Genomic DNA, 18,512 nt, shown 5'->3' on the forward strand with positions numbered 1-18,512 from the left:
CAACTTGTTAAATGATCTAATAGTCACGGAGGTTTTAATCTGTATTGGTAGCTGTAGTAGTAGTATAGTAGTTACTTTCTTGTAACCTGTGATATGGTAAGTTACGTTATCCTACTTGAGAAATTTTGGATTTAATCAGGGATAGATGTAATTTTAGAAGGAGGAATAGAATACGGTTAGTCTTTACTTCAGTCGGACTCATAGCCCAATATAGAGACCCTCCCTCCAACACGTAACGAAAGTTTTAAATTATCTTATTAGCTCACTTAAACCATGAACGAAATATTGAACAATCCAGGACTCAACAGCCGTACCTTCGCACGTACAAACCGAGACATCCACTAGTTGTAACAAGAAGGGGGTATAAAGATGGGCGAAGGGGGTGGTATTTTGAGAGAGAGATATAAAAATTGCCGACAAATTGAAGCAGTTATTTCCGGTTTTGCTAACGCCATCTGTGGGTGAACAAATAAAGCATAATAGAATAATTTATTTATTGTGCATAAAAAGAATCACGGGGGATTCACTGGATTATACACAGGAAAGGGGGTATATACATGTATTAGGAACTGAATACATTAAATTAAGGAAACAATTAAAAATTACAGAGTGCATAGTTCAGCTAACAATAATAAATGGAAAATTTGACAAAATTTACAGAATGAGGAACTATTAACAGTAAAGTTTTATTAGACCACCTCCCCTGACGCGAGCGCCATCTGGCGTTCCACTTCGTTACTAAACCTCGCCGACTTGAACAGTCGGGCTGTCCCTTTAACGAAAAAGATGAATTTCATTTACGCAGAACGTATCATTATGAATTAAAACGTGGGAGTAAAAGTAATTAGAATTAATGTTTTCTCCCCCTTTTAATGCACTTAACGAAAATGATAAATTTCACTTACACGGATCTTATCATTGTGAATTAAAAGGTGCGTGTAAAAGATAATTAAAATTGAAGTTTTCTTCCCCTTTATTATGCACTTAATTGAAAAGATGAATTTCACTCACATACAACTTATCATTGTTAATTTAAAGGTAAGTGTAAAACATAATTAAATTTAAAGTTTAGTTTTTCCGCGTTTTTATGCACTAAATGAAAAGATAAATTTCACTTACTCAGCATCTTATCATTATGAATTAAAAGGTGCGTGTAAAACATTTATAATTGAAGCTGTTTCCGTGTTTTTATGCATGTTGAATTTCACTTACCGCTTCTCATTGTGAATTAAAAGATGCGTGTGAAAGGTAATTAAAATTAAACCTTTCTTCGAGTTTTTATGCGCTTAATGACAAAGATGAATTTTACTCACTTCTAACTTATCATCATAAGATGGGTGTAAAAATAATTGAAATTTGAGTTTTCTTCCCCATTTTATGCACTTAATGAAAAGAGATGAATTTCACTTACGCACAGCTTATCATTGTAAATTAAAAGGTGCGAGTGAAAGATAATTAAAATAAAAGTTTTAAACGAGTTTTTATGCACATAATGGAAAAGTTGAATTTCACTTACTCGGTTCCGCGCTCGGTTCTTATCATTGTGAATTAAAACGTTGGATGTAGAACTAATTAAAGGTTTTCTCCATTTTTAATGCACTTAACGAAAAAGACGAATTTCACTTACCTCTGTCAGCTTATCATTGTGAATTAAAAGATGGATGTGAAAGATAAGTTTTCTATAACTAATATCGCTTATATTTATTCGCTAATATACCAAAAAAATTCTTATTGTATAGTATCAATTAATAGGGGATTGTAAAAAAGATTAGGAGGGGAAACAAATAGGGGGGAAGGCACTAAAAAGTGTTTCGTCACGTGGTGCAGCTGCTTTGAACCTTTGAGCAGACGCTCCTTTAGTTGGACGTTTATTTATAAAAAATAAACATCAATGTAATGCAAACGTACTTCATATTGCACGTAGTAAAAGAAAAACTCACCTTCAGTTTTAAATTAAAACGTTTAATTATCTGCAGCGCCCAAATCCACAAAATAAAGTTTTCAGTTAGGCCTTGTCCCACCAAAAAAAAACGATTATGGGCGGGGGAGGAGGTGTAGTAGGACGTTTTAAATATGTCCAGCCTTCTTTTTAAAGTTATCTGGCAGTACTGAAAACACTTTCACGTGACCTCTTTCTTTTTTACAATCCCCTATTGTGAATACAAAATTCTAAATCGAATCGTGCAATTTCGTTCACTTTCTTTCCATTTTTCTAACAAGGTTTCATCTCTTTCTAGTTTTTAGGGGTAAATTGACCTTTCAACCGACATGAATAAGCAGTTTCAAACGAAGGTTATTTCAGAGCTTTCTTACCAATAGGAAGTGAATACGCCAAAGGCGCTTGCCCGACAACAGAAATAGCGAATACAGCAAAGATGAAAAACATTTTGTTGGAAAACATCGTACAAATCATAAAATATCCCGTAATAAAAGGATAAAGTGATGTACGTTAGTTAGCACTTGGATTGAAGTGAGAACGCTTTTCTACTCTTAAAAGTTTAAACTCAGCCACGTTTCATCGAAATGGGGCAGAATTTTCAAATAAATTGAGTTTCGCGTAATGTTGTTTTAGGGTGTTGTTAGCTTTGAAATAAACGTGTCACGGCTCTCTACTCTCATATATGGAGCACAACACTACCTTTATCTGTTGAGTCCATTGATCTATCGAAAAGCAAAATTGGGACAAATTTTTCATCTAATTTTTAGTATAGTCGTAATTTCAGATTGTTTTATTTGAAGTTCCATGGGTGTTTAAGAGGGAAGATGGCTTGGAGGAGGAAGGCTTTTACAGGTTTACATATAGCCACAGAAAGTGCACCCCTTTTGATCAGGGCGACTCCCTTGTGGGGGCGCTTAGGTCAGGGAAATTTGGAATCAGATACATAAGATAAAATAATCAAATACCAAAATAAAAAAAGAAAGAGGCCATAACAAAACGTTGTATTTAGTATGTATCATAAGTTTATGTGTACCATAAGCTAGTCACACCACAGACCAGGAATAATTTCGGGTCTACTTCGTCTAACTTTATATTAATCTGATATACTCTTCAAACAAGCAATGGGAAAGGACCACCCGTAACACAGAGACTCCGCATATCCGGTGGGTCCCGGTTCTAGAACTAGCACAGTTTAGCTTTAGCTACGTGTCATACTTAAAAGAACTTGCCCTTCAAACCTTATGATCTCATTGTTTTTCGTAACTGAACTTTTGATTAAAAAAAGAGGCCGAAACAAAACGTTGTATTTATTATGTATCACAAGTTTATGTGTATCATAAGTTAGTCACACCACAGACCAGGAATAATTTCGGGTCTACTTCGTCTAACTTTATATTAATCTGATATACTCTTCAAACAAGCAATGGGAAAGGACCACCCGCAACACAGAGACTCCGCATATCCGGTGGGTCCCGGTTCTAGAACTAGCACAGTTTAGCTTTAGCTACGTGTCATACTTAAAAGAACTTGCCCTTCAAACCTTATGATCTCATTGTTTTTACGTAATTGAACTTTTGATTAAAAAAAGGCTTGTGTCCCATTCGACCGAATCCCAATCGACCGAACGCGTTTCCCATTCAACCGAAAACAGCCCAAATGTGCGGTTTGGGGAAAATATATATCAAAACTTAAAAAGCAAACGTTTTCACTTTTTGTAAGGCTTTTTTTCCCTACAGTTTTCGTTGTATATATATATATTGATGTTTGAAATGTAAAATTTAACTTTAAGAGTGATTGATAACTGAGAGGATTGCTAATAAAGGAGGCTTTCTTTACATTAATAATGGCTACTTGTTTCAATTGAATAAGAAAAAGGCTAAAACTAGTTACTATAATTGTAGAAATCCCTCCTGTAAGGTTCGAATAATAGAAGAAACCAAACCAAACCTAACCTAAACCTAAACCTAACCCTAACCTAACCAAACCTGACCAAACCAAACCAAACCTAACCTAACCAAACCTGACCAAACCAAACCAAAACCTAACCTGACCAAACCAAAACCTAACCTGACCAAACCAAACCTAACCTAACCTAACCTAAACCTAACCAAACCAAACCAAACCAAACCTAACCTAACCTAACCTAACCTAACCAAACCTTACCAAACCTAACCTATCCTAAACCTAACCTAACCTAACCAAACCTGACCAAACCAAACCAAACCAAACCAAACCTAACCTAACATAACAGTAATGTTTTGGAAAAGGCATATTATTTGAGAAGTCAATGAAGCTAAACATGAACATTTCGGAAAAGGCGTACCATAGTAAAATGATTTGTAAAATATTACTAACCTAACATAACAGTAAAGTTTTGAAAAAGGCATATTATTTGAGAAGTCAATGAAGATATAAAACATCAATATTTTGGAAAAGGCGTAACATTGTTAAATGATTTATAAAATATTACTAACCTAACTTAACCAAACCAAACATAACAGTAATGTTTTGGAAAAGGCATATTATTTGAGAAGTCAATGAAGCTAAACATAAATATTTTAGAAAAGGCGTAGAATAGTTAAATGATTTATAAAATATTAGCCTAACCTAACTTACAATTTCCTTCTCTGGGTTTGAACCCGAGCCTCTGAATTACAAGCCTGATATTCTACCATGCTGCTGCGGTGATTCGAAATCCTCACAGACATTTAATTAACTAATTCTTTCAAATAAATTCCCATTCAGCAGAAACCCGCCATTGGGCTGGAAATTTAAATATATTCTCCATAAAAAACCAAAAAGCGGTTTCGGTCGAATGGGATTCGGTTCAATGGGATAATACCAAAAAAAGAGGCCGAAACAAAACGTTGTATCAGGGGTAAATAACGAAAGGAGTTAGAGACGCTAGCTTCCGTAGTGTAGAATACAGTGGGACCTTGAAACGTCATAGAATTTGTAACTAACGTAGTGCCATCTTTGGAACTGTATTGTAAATAAGACCAGAACCTTAAAAGTTTTGCCTTAAAATCTCGCACCTTGCGTGCGAGATTTTAAGGCAAAACTTTTAAGGTTCTGGTCTTATTTACAATACAGTTCCAAAGATGGCACTACGTTAGTTACAAATTCTATGACGTTTCAAGGTATTCTGGGTAAAATAAAATGGCGGGTGTCGATGTTGTGAAGTCGTCTCATAAATCAACCCAATATAGTTATTATATTCAATCGCGAGTAAACAGCGATTTAAAGAAGAAAGGTAAGTCAACAATTTGCAATTTGAAGCCGGGGAAATCCTCAAAATGTGTTCAAACTTGTTTTGCCGTAAGTGCGCGGTTACAGAGTCGGCTTAGTGATTTTTCCGAGTCAGTACCAGTGGGAACTGTGGGATCAGGATCATCGACTGTATCTGTGACTAAAGAAATTAAAACAACTAAAACTGTATTGAAGGATGCAAAAACTACTTTAATTCCATTTCATTATCGAAAAAGGAATTTACCAACTTTAAGATTGCATGTTTCTAATTCAAGTGCACCTTAATGAATAAACTTTACTCTAAGCCTAATTGTCACTTAGTCGTAAGCAGACGAACACTAGCAGACGAAAGTAGCAGACGAAAACTAGCAGACAGGAGGAAATCGATATCCCAGCATGACTTTCGAAACTTTGCTTCCACGCTATTGGTTGGAAAATATCATACTTATTTTGAATTATAGACGGCGCGACCGAGGCGTTTTCTCTTTTCTGTGTCTACGTTTGAAAGTCCCACTGTATTCTACACTACGGAAGCTAGCGTCTCTAACTCCTTTCGTTATTTACCCCTGGTTGTATTTATTATGTATGATAAGTTTATGTGTATCATAAGTTAGTCACACCACAGACCAGGAATAATTTCGGGTCTATAGTCACACTTCGTCTAATTTCATATTCTGATATACTCTTCAAACAAGTAATGGGAAAGGACCATCCGCAACTCCCGGTGGGTCCCGGTTCTACAACTAGCGTGGTTTAGCTTTAGCATAACGTGTCATACTTAAAAGAACTTGCCTTTCAAACCTTATGATCTCATTGTTTTTACTTGCAAGGACAGAATCGAGTGAATTAATCTACGTACGAGTCGTGACGTTAGTCACTATATGCAGCTTTTATCGATATTGTTTTTTTTTTCAGTTTCAAATATGGCTAAGCAAATAGCAGGCGAGTGTGACACACCCGGAGCTTCAAATGAAAATCCCTTGATTATAGGCATTATGGAGGTAAGAAATCTGAAATTTCCTTCATAAATTAAGATTTATATTTTGATATTTATCGTAGGATTCCGACTTAGTTGAACCGTTTTCAAAATTAAATGACCTAATATCGCAAGTTATCTTCAGGCGGACGAATTTCACTTGGTAGGTAATTGTCCTACCAGGGATAGATTTATTTTTTAAGACGGAATGCACAACGTTTGGCCTTTACTGCAGTCCGACTCATAGCCGAGTATATAGCCCCTTCCTTCAACACGTAACCAAAAAATTAAATTATCTTATTGGCTCACTAAAACTACGTATTGGTGACGTTGCTGACAAGGAGGGCCAAAAATACGTAATTCCTGTTTACCTCTACTACGACCCCTCTTGAATTGTACCATAGCCCACTCGATCACGCGCGTCACGACGCAAGTTGCTCGAGCTATAGCGCGAGCAGCTCAGCGTCCGGGAGCGCGGATCGAGTGGGCTATGGTTGTAAAGTTAACCAAGGCTTAGTGAATGGTCAGGAGTTTTGTGAGCTTAGTGTTTGGTTAAAACCTGTTCGTGCTGTAATATTTATGAAGACTTTTACTCAATTCTAACTCACTTTTAATTTTCTTGGGTCTTCCCCGTTTTTTTTTCAGTTGCAAGCCCTATGTCTTGTGTAACTTCCATTTTAAACAATGTTCTTTCAAAAATTACAATCCGAGCCCATTCCAACTTGGCAGACGAAGGGGCAGACGACGTTTATTAGACCCGGATATACATACAACGCCATAACGAAAATAAGACCCGCCTCTTCTTTCATATCCCTCCGTCACGGGTAAGGGGGTCGTAGACTTGGACGCGCACCCGAATAACCCTGTTACCCATTCCGTCTTAAAAAAATAAATCTATCCCTGGTATATATCAGGCTTTTTCCGTTTGTAAAAACATTTTTAGCCACATCGTAGTGTTTTAGCCACATCGTAGTATACGATGAGGCTCTTAGTTTGACTCGAGCCGTCGTCGTCGTAGTAGTAGTAGTAGCAGAAGTGGATCATATTACAGCTCCCTAGAAGTACAGGACGATATAGCATCGCTGTGCATCAGCATTGTCTCCCAGCACTGAAGGGAAGAGGGTAAATGCGAAACGCAGCGGCGAATTTGTGAACTAAACCAAAGGAATGATTTTGGCGCGAAAGAAATTTTTAAAAAGTGGGGAAGCAAACGGAAGTAAGTAGTAGTCAATGAAAAAAGGTTTGAGAGAGAAGAGCGCTGAAGGGAACAAGTTGTTCCATACATAGTGTTGGGTTGTGAATATAATAGTAGAAGTCCACTTTATGTTTCCGATTTTAAAAAATAAGTGGCTGGTCTGTAGGTATTTCGCTCAATTTTTAAAGGCTTGTGTTGGAAAGGAAATTAATATGAATTCAAATGATCAAAATAGGCACTAAAAAGTGTTTCGTCACGTGGTGCAGCTGCTTTGAACCTTTGAGCAGACGCTCCTTTAGTTGGACGTTTATTTATAAAAAATAAACATCAATGTAATGCAAACGTACTTCATATTGCACGTAGTAAAAGAAAAACTCACCTTCAGTTTTAAATTAAAACGTTTAATTATCTGCAGCGCCCAAATCCACAAAATAAAGTTTTCAGTTAGGCCTTGTCCCACCAAAAAAAAAACGATTATGGGCGGGGGAGGGGGTGTAGTAGGACGTTTTAAATATGTCCAGCCTTCTTTTTAAAGTTATCTGGCAGTACTGAAAACACTTTCACGTGACCTCTTTCTTTTTTACAATCCCCTATTGTGAATACAAAATTCTAAATCGAATCGTGCAATTTCGTTCACTTTCTTTCCATTTTTCTAACAAGGTTTCATCTCTTTCTAGTTTTTAGGGGTAAATTGACCTTTCAACCGACATGAATAAGCAGTTTCAAACGAAGGTTATTTCAGAGCTTTCTTACCAATAGGAAGTGAATACGCCAAAGGCGCTTGCCCGAGAACAGAAATAGCGAATACAGCAAAGATGAAAAACATTTTGTTGGAAAACATCGTACAAATCATAAAATATCCCGTAATAAAAGGATAAAGTGATGTACGTTAGTTAGCACTTGGATTGAAGTGAGAACGCTTTTCTACTCTTAAAAGTTTAAACTCAGCCACGTTTCATCGAAATGGGGCAGAATTTTCAAATAAATTGAGTTTCGCGTAATGTTGTTTTAGGGTGTTGTTAGCTTTGAAATAAACGTGTCACGGCTCTCTACTCTCATATATGGAGCACAACACTACCTTTATCTGTTGAGTCCATTGATCTATCGAAAAGCAAAATTGGGACAAATTTTTCATATAATTTTTAGTATAGTCGTAATTTCAGATTGTTTTATTTGAAGTTCCATGGGTGTTTAAGAGGGAAGATGGCTTGGAGGAGGAAGGCTTTTACAGGTTTACATATAGCCACAGAAAGTGCACCCCTTTTGATCAGGGCGACTCCCTTGTGGGGGCGCTTAGGTCAGGGAAATTTGGAATCAGATACATAAGATAAAATAATCAAATACCAAAATAAAATGAAATACAAAAAATAAATTAAGTACAAAATGAATGAAACTGAAACTCAGTCAACAAATAATGCATAACAGAGGTGGAGGACGGTGGAAAGTTGCTGAGAGGTGGTTCTTCACCAGGCGCTTTTTCGCGCCTGCCACGTGCACAGGATTTCCGTAACGAAGTCTTGGGGCCAGTCTGTTGAGGTAAGACCCAGCACATCGATGAAGCATAGTTTCACTTGACCGAAAAAACTATTTTGCAGCTGAACATCAAACGTCAGATTTGTTTTTTACGTTGTCGCAAAGCGTTAGTTCCCGCAAATAATGAAACCAGATAAACTGAACATGGCACCAATTGCGGCCCATCTATTGTCTTTCTTTTTTGGTCTTTCTAATCTTTGTGTCCCATATCATAAAGCTATGGATGCCTGGTACCGAACCTCATCAATAAAACTTTTAGCATTGAACTTCGATATTGTCTGGGATTTGTACTAATAACTGACTCAATTAGGAACTGAATAAATAAAAATATGGCGGACCGCGGACGTCCTCTTCCGAACACGCGTGGTCGAAAATGGTTAACTTTTCGAGAGCCATGATAGAGAGATATGAAAATATTTGAGCCCTTTTTTCCACGACTCTACAATCTTGATAGAGCCAGGTGCTAACTAACAACGACACTCTATCCTTTTAATACGGTTTATTTTATAGTTAATATAGTCGATCAGTAATAGAAATTATTTGCAAGATGTTTCTTCTCTTTGACGTATTCACTATTGTCGTTTTCGATCTAGCTCAGCGGGAATGTTCAAACGAACTTAGTAATTAAGATTAAATAAATATTAACTTAGTTTAATAATGCAACGTGAAATTTTGTTCATTCTATTTATTTTTACATTTTCCTATATGTAATTTTTGCATTGCATATTTATTTTAAGGAAATTTCAAAGCCTCTTAAAGGAACAAGAGGATTGCACAATTATTTCAAGGCTTCTTAAAGGGATGGGAGAGCTTCAAACTTATTTCAAGGCTTCTTAAAGGGATGGGAGAGCTTCAAACTTATTTCAAGGCTTCTTAAAGGGATGGGAGAGCTTCAAACTTATTTCAAGGATTCTTAAAGGGATGGGAGAGCTTCAAACTTATTTCAAGGCTTCTTAAAGGGATGGGAGAGCTTCAAACTTATTTCAAGGCTTCTTAAAGGGATGGGAGAGCTTCAAACTTATTTCAAGGCTTCTTAAAGGGATGGGAGAGCTTCAAACTTATTTCAAGGCTTCTTAAAGGGATGGGAGAGCTTCAAACTTATTTCAAGGCTTCTTAAAGGGATGGGAGAGCTTCAAACTTATTTCAAGGCTTCTTAAAGGGATGGGAGAACTTCAAACTTATTTCAAATCTTCTTAAAGGGATGGGAGAGCTTCAAACTTATTCCAAGGCTTCTTAAAGGGATGGTAGAGCTTCAAACTTATTCCAAGGCTTCTTAAAGGGATGGGAGAGCTTCAAACTTATTTCAAGGATTCTTAAAGGGATGGGAGAGCTTCAAACTTATTCCAAGGCTTCTTAAAGGGATGGGAGAGCTTCAAACTTATTTCAAGGATTCTTAAAGGGATGGGAGAGCTTCAAACTTATTCCAAGGCTTCTTAAAGGGATGGGAGAGCTTCAAACTTATTCCAAGGCTTCTTAAAGGGATGGGAGAGCTTCAAACTTATTCCAAGACTTCTTAAAGGGATGGGAGAGCTTCAAACTTATTCCAAGGCTCTGGAAAGAGGTGGGATAACTTATTTCAAGGCTCTGAAAGAGGTGGGAGAACTTATTTCAAGGCTTCTTAAAGGGAAAGGAGAACCATTAACCTTATGGGCTCTTTATAAAGCGAATGAAGTTTTCTAGTCTGTGGCAAAAAGTATGCCAATGAATGCTGAGCATCAAAAGCTAGTTCAATCGTAAGTAATAATAATAATAATAATCTAGGCTTTGACTATGAAGGGATTTCCACACTAAGCCTGTGGCTTATTTACAGGTGGGTCCCTTTACAATTCATAGGAGGGTGGTGGCTAGCCCCTATGCCACAGCTAACCTACAGCGCCCTATATTCACTATTACCGTTAACCTCTGCAACTTTTTGATGGAAAGGAGAAACCGGGTTAGACCGCGGAGGAAAACTCCTTTTAACTTTTGAACTTGCAAACTCTACGCTGAAGGATTTGTTCCCAGATTTTCACCCCGTGCCACAGTCCGGGACCGAACCCGGGATTCTCTTGCTGCGAGGCGAAAGCGCTAACCGCTACGCCACCCCACAAGTCGTCAAGGATAATGAAAAGTGAACCGCTTCGAAAGTTAAGCGTGAGCTATACTTATAATCGAGAAACTAATTACGACATCATGTTCGACTGAAATAAATACAATACTAATGAAACTATACCCATTTGCCAAAACAATATGATTGCTATAGAATAAATTTCCGTTATCCAAGGGGATAGGCACTCTGTTCTTCTCGCGTAAACCTATTTCGGAGACTTTAACATCGTATTGATTTCGAACCACAACGTTCTCGTAGTTCACCTTGTATTATTTTCATCCAAGTGTTTGACCCCTTGGAAATAATTAAACTGTCACGATTCGTGTATCTTGCAAATGTTTACGTTTCTAAACGTGCTCGTAATTGAACTTTTGATTAAAGAAAGAGGCCATAACAAAACGTTGTATTTAGTATGTATCATAAGTTTATGTGTACCATAAGCTAGTCACACCACAGACCAGGAATAATTTCGGGTCTACTTCGTCTAACTTTATATTAATCTGATATACTCTTCAAACAAGCAATGGGAAAGGACCACCCGTAACACAGAGACTCCGCATATCCGGTGGGTCCCGGTTCTAGAACTAGCACAGTTTAGCTTTAGCTACGTGTCATACTTAAAAGAACTTGCCCTTCAAACCTTATGATCTCATTGTTTTTTCGTAACTGAACTTTTGATTAAAAAAAGAGGCCGAAACAAAACGTTGTATTTATTATGTATCACAAGTTTATGTGTATCATAAGTTAGTCACACCACAGACCAGGAATAATTTCGGGTCTACTTCGTCTAACTTTATATTAATCTGATATACTCTTCAAACAAGCAATGGGAAAGGACCACCCGCAACACAGAGACTCCGCATATCCGGTGGGTCCCGGTTCTAGAACTAGCACAGTTTAGCTTTAGCTACGTGTCATACTTAAAAGAACTTGCCCTTCAAACCTTATGGTCTCATTGTTTTTACGTAATTGAACTTTTGATTAAAAAAAGGCTTGTGTCCCATTCGACCGAATCCCAATCGACCGAACGCGTTTCCCATTCAACCGAAAACAGCCCAAATGTGCGGTTTGGGGAAAATATATATCAAAACTTAAAAAGCAAACGTTTTCACTTTTTGTAAGGCTTTTTTTCCCTACAGTTTTCGTTGTATATATATATATTGATGTTTGAAATGTAAAATTTAACTTTAAGAGTGATTGATAACTGAGAGGATTGCTAATAAAGGAGGCTTTCTTTACATTAATAATGGCTACTTGTTTCAATTGAATAAGAAAAAGGCTAAAACTAGTTACTATAATTGTAGAAATCCCTCCTGTAAGGTTCGAATAATAGAAGAAACCAAACCAAACCTAACCTAAACCTAAACCTAACCCTAACCTAACCAAACCTGACCAAACCAAACCAAACCTAACCTAACCAAACCTGACCAAACCAAACCAAAACCTAACCTGACCAAACCAAAACCTAACCTGACCAAACCAAACCTAACCTAACCTAACCTAAACCTAACCAAACCAAACCAAACCAAACCAAACCTAACCTAACCTAACCTAACCTAACCAAACCTTACCAAACCTAACCTATCCTAAACCTAACCTAACCTAACCAAACCTGACCAAACCAAACCAAACCAAACCAAACCTAACCTAACATAACAGTAATGTTTTGGAAAAGGCATATTATTTGAGAAGTCAATGAAGCTAAACATGAACATTTCGGAAAAGGCGTACCATAGTAAAATGATTTGTAAAATATTACTAACCTAACATAACAGTAAAGTTTTGAAAAAGGCATATTATTTGAGAAGTCAATGAAGATATAAAACATCAATATTTTGGAAAAGGCGTAACATTGTTAAATGATTTATAAAATATTACTAACCTAACTTAACCAAACCAAACATAACAGTAATGTTTTGGAAAAGGCATATTATTTGAGAAGTCAATGAAGCTAAACATAAATATTTTAGAAAAGGCGTAGAATAGTTAAATGATTTATAAAATATTAGCCTAACCTAACTTACAATTTCCTTCTCTGGGTTTGAACCCGAGCCTCTGAATTACAAGCCTGATATTCTACCATGCTGCTGCGGTGATTCGAAATCCTCACAGACATTTAATTAACTAATTCTTTCAAATAAATTCCCATTCAGCAGAAACCCGCCATTGGGCTGGAAATTTAAATATATTCTCCATAAAAAACCAAAAAGCGGTTTCGGTCGAATGGGATTCGGTTCAATGGGATAATACCAAAAAAAGAGGCCGAAACAAAACGTTGTATCAGGGGTAAATAACGAAAGGAGTTAGAGACGCTAGCTTCCGTAGTGTAGAATACAGTGGGACCTTGAAACGTCATAGAATTTGTAACTAACGTAGTGCCATCTTTGGAACTGTATTGTAAATAAGACCAGAACCTTAAAAGTTTTGCCTTAAAATCTCGCACCTTGCGTGCGAGATTTTAAGGCAAAACTTTTAAGGTTCTGGTCTTATTTACAATACAGTTCCAAAGATGGCACTACGTTAGTTACAAATTCTATGACGTTTCAAGGTATTCTGGGTAAAATAAAATGGCGGGTGTCGATGTTGTGAAGTCGTCTCATAAATCAACCCAATATAGTTATTATATTCAATCGCGAGTAAACAGCGATTTAAAGAAGAAAGGTAAGTCAACAATTTGCAATTTGAAGCCGGGGAAATCCTCAAAATGTGTTCAAACTTGTTTTGCCGTAAGTGCGCGGTTACAGAGTCGGCTTAGTGATTTTTCCGAGTCAGTACCAGTGGGAACTGTGGGATCAGGATCATCGACTGTATCTGTGACTAAAGAAATTAAAACAACTAAAACTGTATTGAAGGATGCAAAAACTACTTTAATTCCATTTCATTATCGAAAAAGGAATTTACCAACTTTAAGATTGCATGTTTCTAATTCAAGTGCACCTTAATGAATAAACTTTACTCTAAGCCTAATTGTCACTTAGTCGTAAGCAGACGAACACTAGCAGACGAAAGTAGCAGACGAAAACTAGCAGACAGGAGGAAATCGATATCCCAGCATGACTTTCGAAACTTTGCTTCCACGCTATTGGTTGGAAAATATCATACTTATTTTGAATTATAGACGGCGCGACCGAGGCGTTTTCTCTTTTCTGTGTCTACGTTTGAAAGTCCCACTGTATTCTACACTACGGAAGCTAGCGTCTCTAACTCCTTTCGTTATTTACCCCTGGTTGTATTTATTATGTATGATAAGTTTATGTGTATCATAAGTTAGTCACACCACAGACCAGGAATAATTTCGGGTCTATAGTCACACTTCGTCTAATTTCATATTCTGATATACTCTTCAAACAAGTAATGGGAAAGGACCATCCGCAACTCCCGGTGGGTCCCGGTTCTACAACTAGCGTGGTTTAGCTTTAGCATAACGTGTCATACTTAAAAGAACTTGCCTTTCAAACCTTATGATCTCATTGTTTTTACTTGCAAGGACAGAATCGAGTGAATTAATCTACGTACGAGTCGTGACGTTAGTCACTATATGCAGCTTTTATCGATATTGTTTTTTTTTTCAGTTTCAAATATGGCTAAGCAAATAGCAGGCGAGTGTGACACACCCGGAGCTTCAAATGAAAATCCCTTGATTATAGGCATTATGGAGGTAAGAAATCTGAAATTTCCTTCATAAATTAAGATTTATATTTTGATATTTATCGTAGGATTCCGACTTAGTTGAACCGTTTTCAAAATTAAATGACCTAATATCGCAAGTTATCTTCAGGCGGACGAATTTCACTTGGTAGGTAATTGTCCTACCAGGGATAGATTTATTTTTTAAGACGGAATGCACAACGTTTGGCCTTTACTGCAGTCCGACTCATAGCCGAGTATATAGCCCCTTCCTTCAACACGTAACCAAAAAATTAAATTATCTTATTGGCTCACTAAAACTACGTATTGGTGACGTTGCTGACAAGGAGGGCCAAAAATACGTAATTCCTGTTTACCTCTACTACGACCCCTCTTGAATTGTACCATAGCCCACTCGATCACGCGCGTCACGACGCAAGTTGCTCGAGCTATAGCGCGAGCAGCTCAGCGTCCGGGAGCGCGGATCGAGTGGGCTATGGTTGTAAAGTTAACCAAGGCTTAGTGAATGGTCAGGAGTTTTGTGAGCTTAGTGTTTGGTTAAAACCTGTTCGTGCTGTAATATTTATGAAGACTTTTACTCAATTCTAACTCACTTTTAATTTTCTTGGGTCTTCCCCGTTTTTTTTTCAGTTGCAAGCCCTATGTCTTGTGTAACTTCCATTTTAAACAATGTTCTTTCAAAAATTACAATCCGAGCCCATTCCAACTTGGCAGACGAAGGGGCAGACGACGTTTATTAGACCCGGATATACATACAACGCCATAACGAAAATAAGACCCGCCTCTTCTTTCATATCCCTCCGTCACGGGTAAGGGGGTCGTAGACTTGGACGCGCACCCGAATAACCCTGTTACCCATTCCGTCTTAAAAAAATAAATCTATCCCTGGTATATATCAGGCTTTTTCCGTTTGTAAAAACATTTTTAGCCACATCGTAGTGTTTTAGCCACATCGTAGTATACGATGAGGCTCTTAGTTTGACTCGAGCCGTCGTCGTCGTAGTAGTAGTAGTAGCAGAAGTGGATCATATTACAGCTCCCTAGAAGTACAGGACGATATAGCATCGCTGTGCATCAGCATTGTCTCCCAGCACTGAAGGGAAGAGGGTAAATGCGAAACGCAGCGGCGAATTTGTGAACTAAACCAAAGGAATGATTTTGGCGCGAAAGAAATTTTTAAAAAGTGGGGAAGCAAACGGAAGTAAGTAGTAGTCAATGAAAAAAGGTTTGAGAGAGAAGAGCGCTGAAGGGAACAAGTTGTTCCATACATAGTGTTGGGTTGTGAATATAATAGTAGAAGTCCACTTTATGTTTCCGATTTTAAAAAATAAGTGGCTGGTCTGTAGGTATTTCGCTCAATTTTTAAAGGCTTGTGTTGGAAAGGAAATTAATATGAATTCAAATGATCAAAATAGGCACTAAAAAGTGTTTCGTCACGTGGTGCAGCTGCTTTGAACCTTTGAGCAGACGCTCCTTTAGTTGGACGTTTATTTATAAAAAATAAACATCAATGTAATGCAAACGTACTTCATATTGCACGTAGTAAAAGAAAAACTCACCTTCAGTTTTAAATTAAAACGTTTAATTATCTGCAGCGCCCAAATCCACAAAATAAAGTTTTCAGTTAGGCCTTGTCCCACCAAAAAAAAAACGATTATGGGCGGGGGAGGGGGTGTAGTAGGACGTTTTAAATATGTCCAGCCTTCTTTTTAAAGTTATCTGGCAGTACTGAAAACACTTTCACGTGACCTCTTTCTTTTTTACAATCCCCTATTGTGAATACAAAATTCTAAATCGAATCGTGCAATTTCGTTCACTTTCTTTCCATTTTTCTAACAAGGTTTCATCTCTTTCTAGTTTTTAGGGGTAAATTGACCTTTCAACCGACATGAATAAGCAGTTTCAAACGAAGGTTATTTCAGAGCTTTCTTACCAATAGGAAGTGAATACGCCAAAGGCGCTTGCCCGAGAACAGAAATAGCGAATACAGCAAAGATGAAAAACATTTTGTTGGAAAACATCGTACAAATCATAAAATATCCCGTAATAAAAGGATAAAGTGATGTACGTTAGTTAGCACTTGGATTGAAGTGAGAACGCTTTTCTACTCTTAAAAGTTTAAACTCAGCCACGTTTCATCGAAATGGGGCAGAATTTTCAAATAAATTGAGTTTCGCGTAATGTTGTTTTAGGGTGTTGTTAGCTTTGAAATAAACGTGTCACGGCTCTCTACTCTCATATATGGAGCACAACACTACCTTTATCTGTTGAGTCCATTGATCTATCGAAAAGCAAAATTGGGACAAATTTTTCATATAATTTTTAGTATAGTCGTAATTTCAGATTGTTTTATTTGAAGTTCCATGGGTGTTTAAGAGGGAAGATGGCTTGGAGGAGGAAGGCTTTTACAGGTTTACATATAGCCACAGAAAGTGCACCCCTTTTGATCAGGGCGACTCCCTTGTGGGGGCGCTTAGGTCAGGGAAATTTGGAATCAGATACATAAGATAAAATAATCAAATACCAAAATAAAATGAAATACAAAAAATAAATTAAGTACAAAATGAATGAAACTGAAACTCAGTCAACAAATAATGCATAACAGAGGTGGAGGACGGTGGAAAGTTGCTGAGAGGTGGTTCTTCACCAGGCGCTTTTTCGCGCCTGCCACGTGCACAGGATTTCCGTAACGAAGTCTTGGGGCCAGTCTGTTGAGGTAAGACCCAGCACATCGATGAAGCATAGTTTCACTTGACCGAAAAAACTATTTTGCAGCTGAACATCAAACGTCAGATTTGTTTTTTACGTTGTCGCAAAGCGTTAGTTCCCGCAAATAATGAAACCAGATAAACTGAACATGGCACCAATTGCGGCCCATCTATTGTCTTTCTTTTTTGGTCTTTCTAATCTTTGTGTCCCATATCATAAAGCTATGGATGCCTGGTACCGAACCTCATCAATAAAACTTTTAGCATTGAACTTCGATATTGTCTGGGATTTGTACTAATAACTGACTCAATTAGGAACTGAATAAATAAAAATATGGCGGACCGCGGACGTCCTCTTCCGAACACGCGTGGTCGAAAATGGTTAACTTTTCGAGAGCCATGATAGAGAGATATGAAAATATTTGAGCCCTTTTTTCCACGACTCTACAATCTTGATAGAGCCAGGTGCTAACTAACAACGACACTCTATCCTTTTAATACGGTTTATTTTATAGTTAATATAGTCGATCAGTAATAGAAATTATTTGCAAGATGTTTCTTCTCTTTGACGTATTCACTATTGTCGTTTTCGATCTAGCTCAGCGGGAATGTTCAAACGAACTTAGTAATTAAGATTAAATAAATATTAACTTAGTTTAATAATGCAACGTGAAATTTTGTTCATTCTATTTATTTTTACATTTTCCTATATGTAATTTTTGCATTGCATATTTATTTTAAGGAAATTTCAAAGCCTCTTAAAGGAACAAGAGGATTGCACAATTATTTCAAGGCTTCTTAAAGGGATGGGAGAGCTTCAAACTTATTTCAAGGCTTCTTAAAGGGATGGGAGAGCTTCAAACTTATTTCAAGGCTTCTTAAAGGGATGGGAGAGCTTCAAACTTATTTCAAGGATTCTTAAAGGGATGGGAGAGCTTCAAACTTATTTCAAGGCTTCTTAAAGGGATGGGAGAGCTTCAAACTTATTTCAAGGCTTCTTAAAGGGATGGGAGAGCTTCAAACTTATTTCAAGGCTTCTTAAAGGGATGGGAGAGCTTCAAACTTATTTCAAGGCTTCTTAAAGGGATGGGAGAGCTTCAAACTTATTTCAAGGCTTCTTAAAGGGATGGGAGAGCTTCAAACTTATTTCAAGGCTTCTTAAAGGGATGGGAGAA

General features: G+C 37.3%; 2 protein-coding genes and 1 long non-coding RNA gene across 3 annotated transcripts; all 3 read left to right on the plus strand.

The window, feature by feature from the left end:
- The first annotated feature begins 5,098 nt into the window (after positions 1-5,098).
- LOC149702990 (uncharacterized) lies at positions 5,099-9,814 on the plus strand. Its single transcript, XM_089866897.1, has 4 exons — positions 5,099-5,192; positions 6,104-6,189; positions 6,248-6,327; positions 6,810-9,814. Exons 1-4 carry the CDS (start codon positions 5,099-5,101, stop codon positions 6,943-6,945), a joined length of 396 nt encoding a protein of 131 aa, XP_089723023.1. The 3' UTR covers positions 6,946-9,814.
- Positions 9,815-10,069: 255 nt separating this feature from the next.
- Positions 10,070-12,721, plus strand: LOC149702991 (uncharacterized). Its single transcript, XR_016381675.1, has 3 exons — positions 10,070-10,453; positions 10,517-10,625; positions 10,703-12,721. It is a non-coding gene; the product is annotated as an uncharacterized LOC149702991 (long non-coding RNA).
- Positions 12,722-13,548: 827 nt separating this feature from the next.
- LOC149702992 (uncharacterized) lies at positions 13,549-18,264 on the plus strand. Its single transcript, XM_089866898.1, has 4 exons — positions 13,549-13,642; positions 14,554-14,639; positions 14,698-14,777; positions 15,260-18,264. Exons 1-4 carry the CDS (start codon positions 13,549-13,551, stop codon positions 15,393-15,395), a joined length of 396 nt encoding a protein of 131 aa, XP_089723024.1. The 3' UTR covers positions 15,396-18,264.
- The last annotated feature ends 248 nt before the right edge of the window (positions 18,265-18,512 follow it).

This window comes from Phalangium opilio, unplaced genomic scaffold (genome assembly GCF_054372755.1).
Source record: "Phalangium opilio isolate 3A_F unplaced genomic scaffold, DU_Popi_V2 ptg000017l_1, whole genome shotgun sequence".
NCBI lineage: Eukaryota > Metazoa > Arthropoda > Arachnida > Opiliones > Phalangiidae > Phalangium > Phalangium opilio.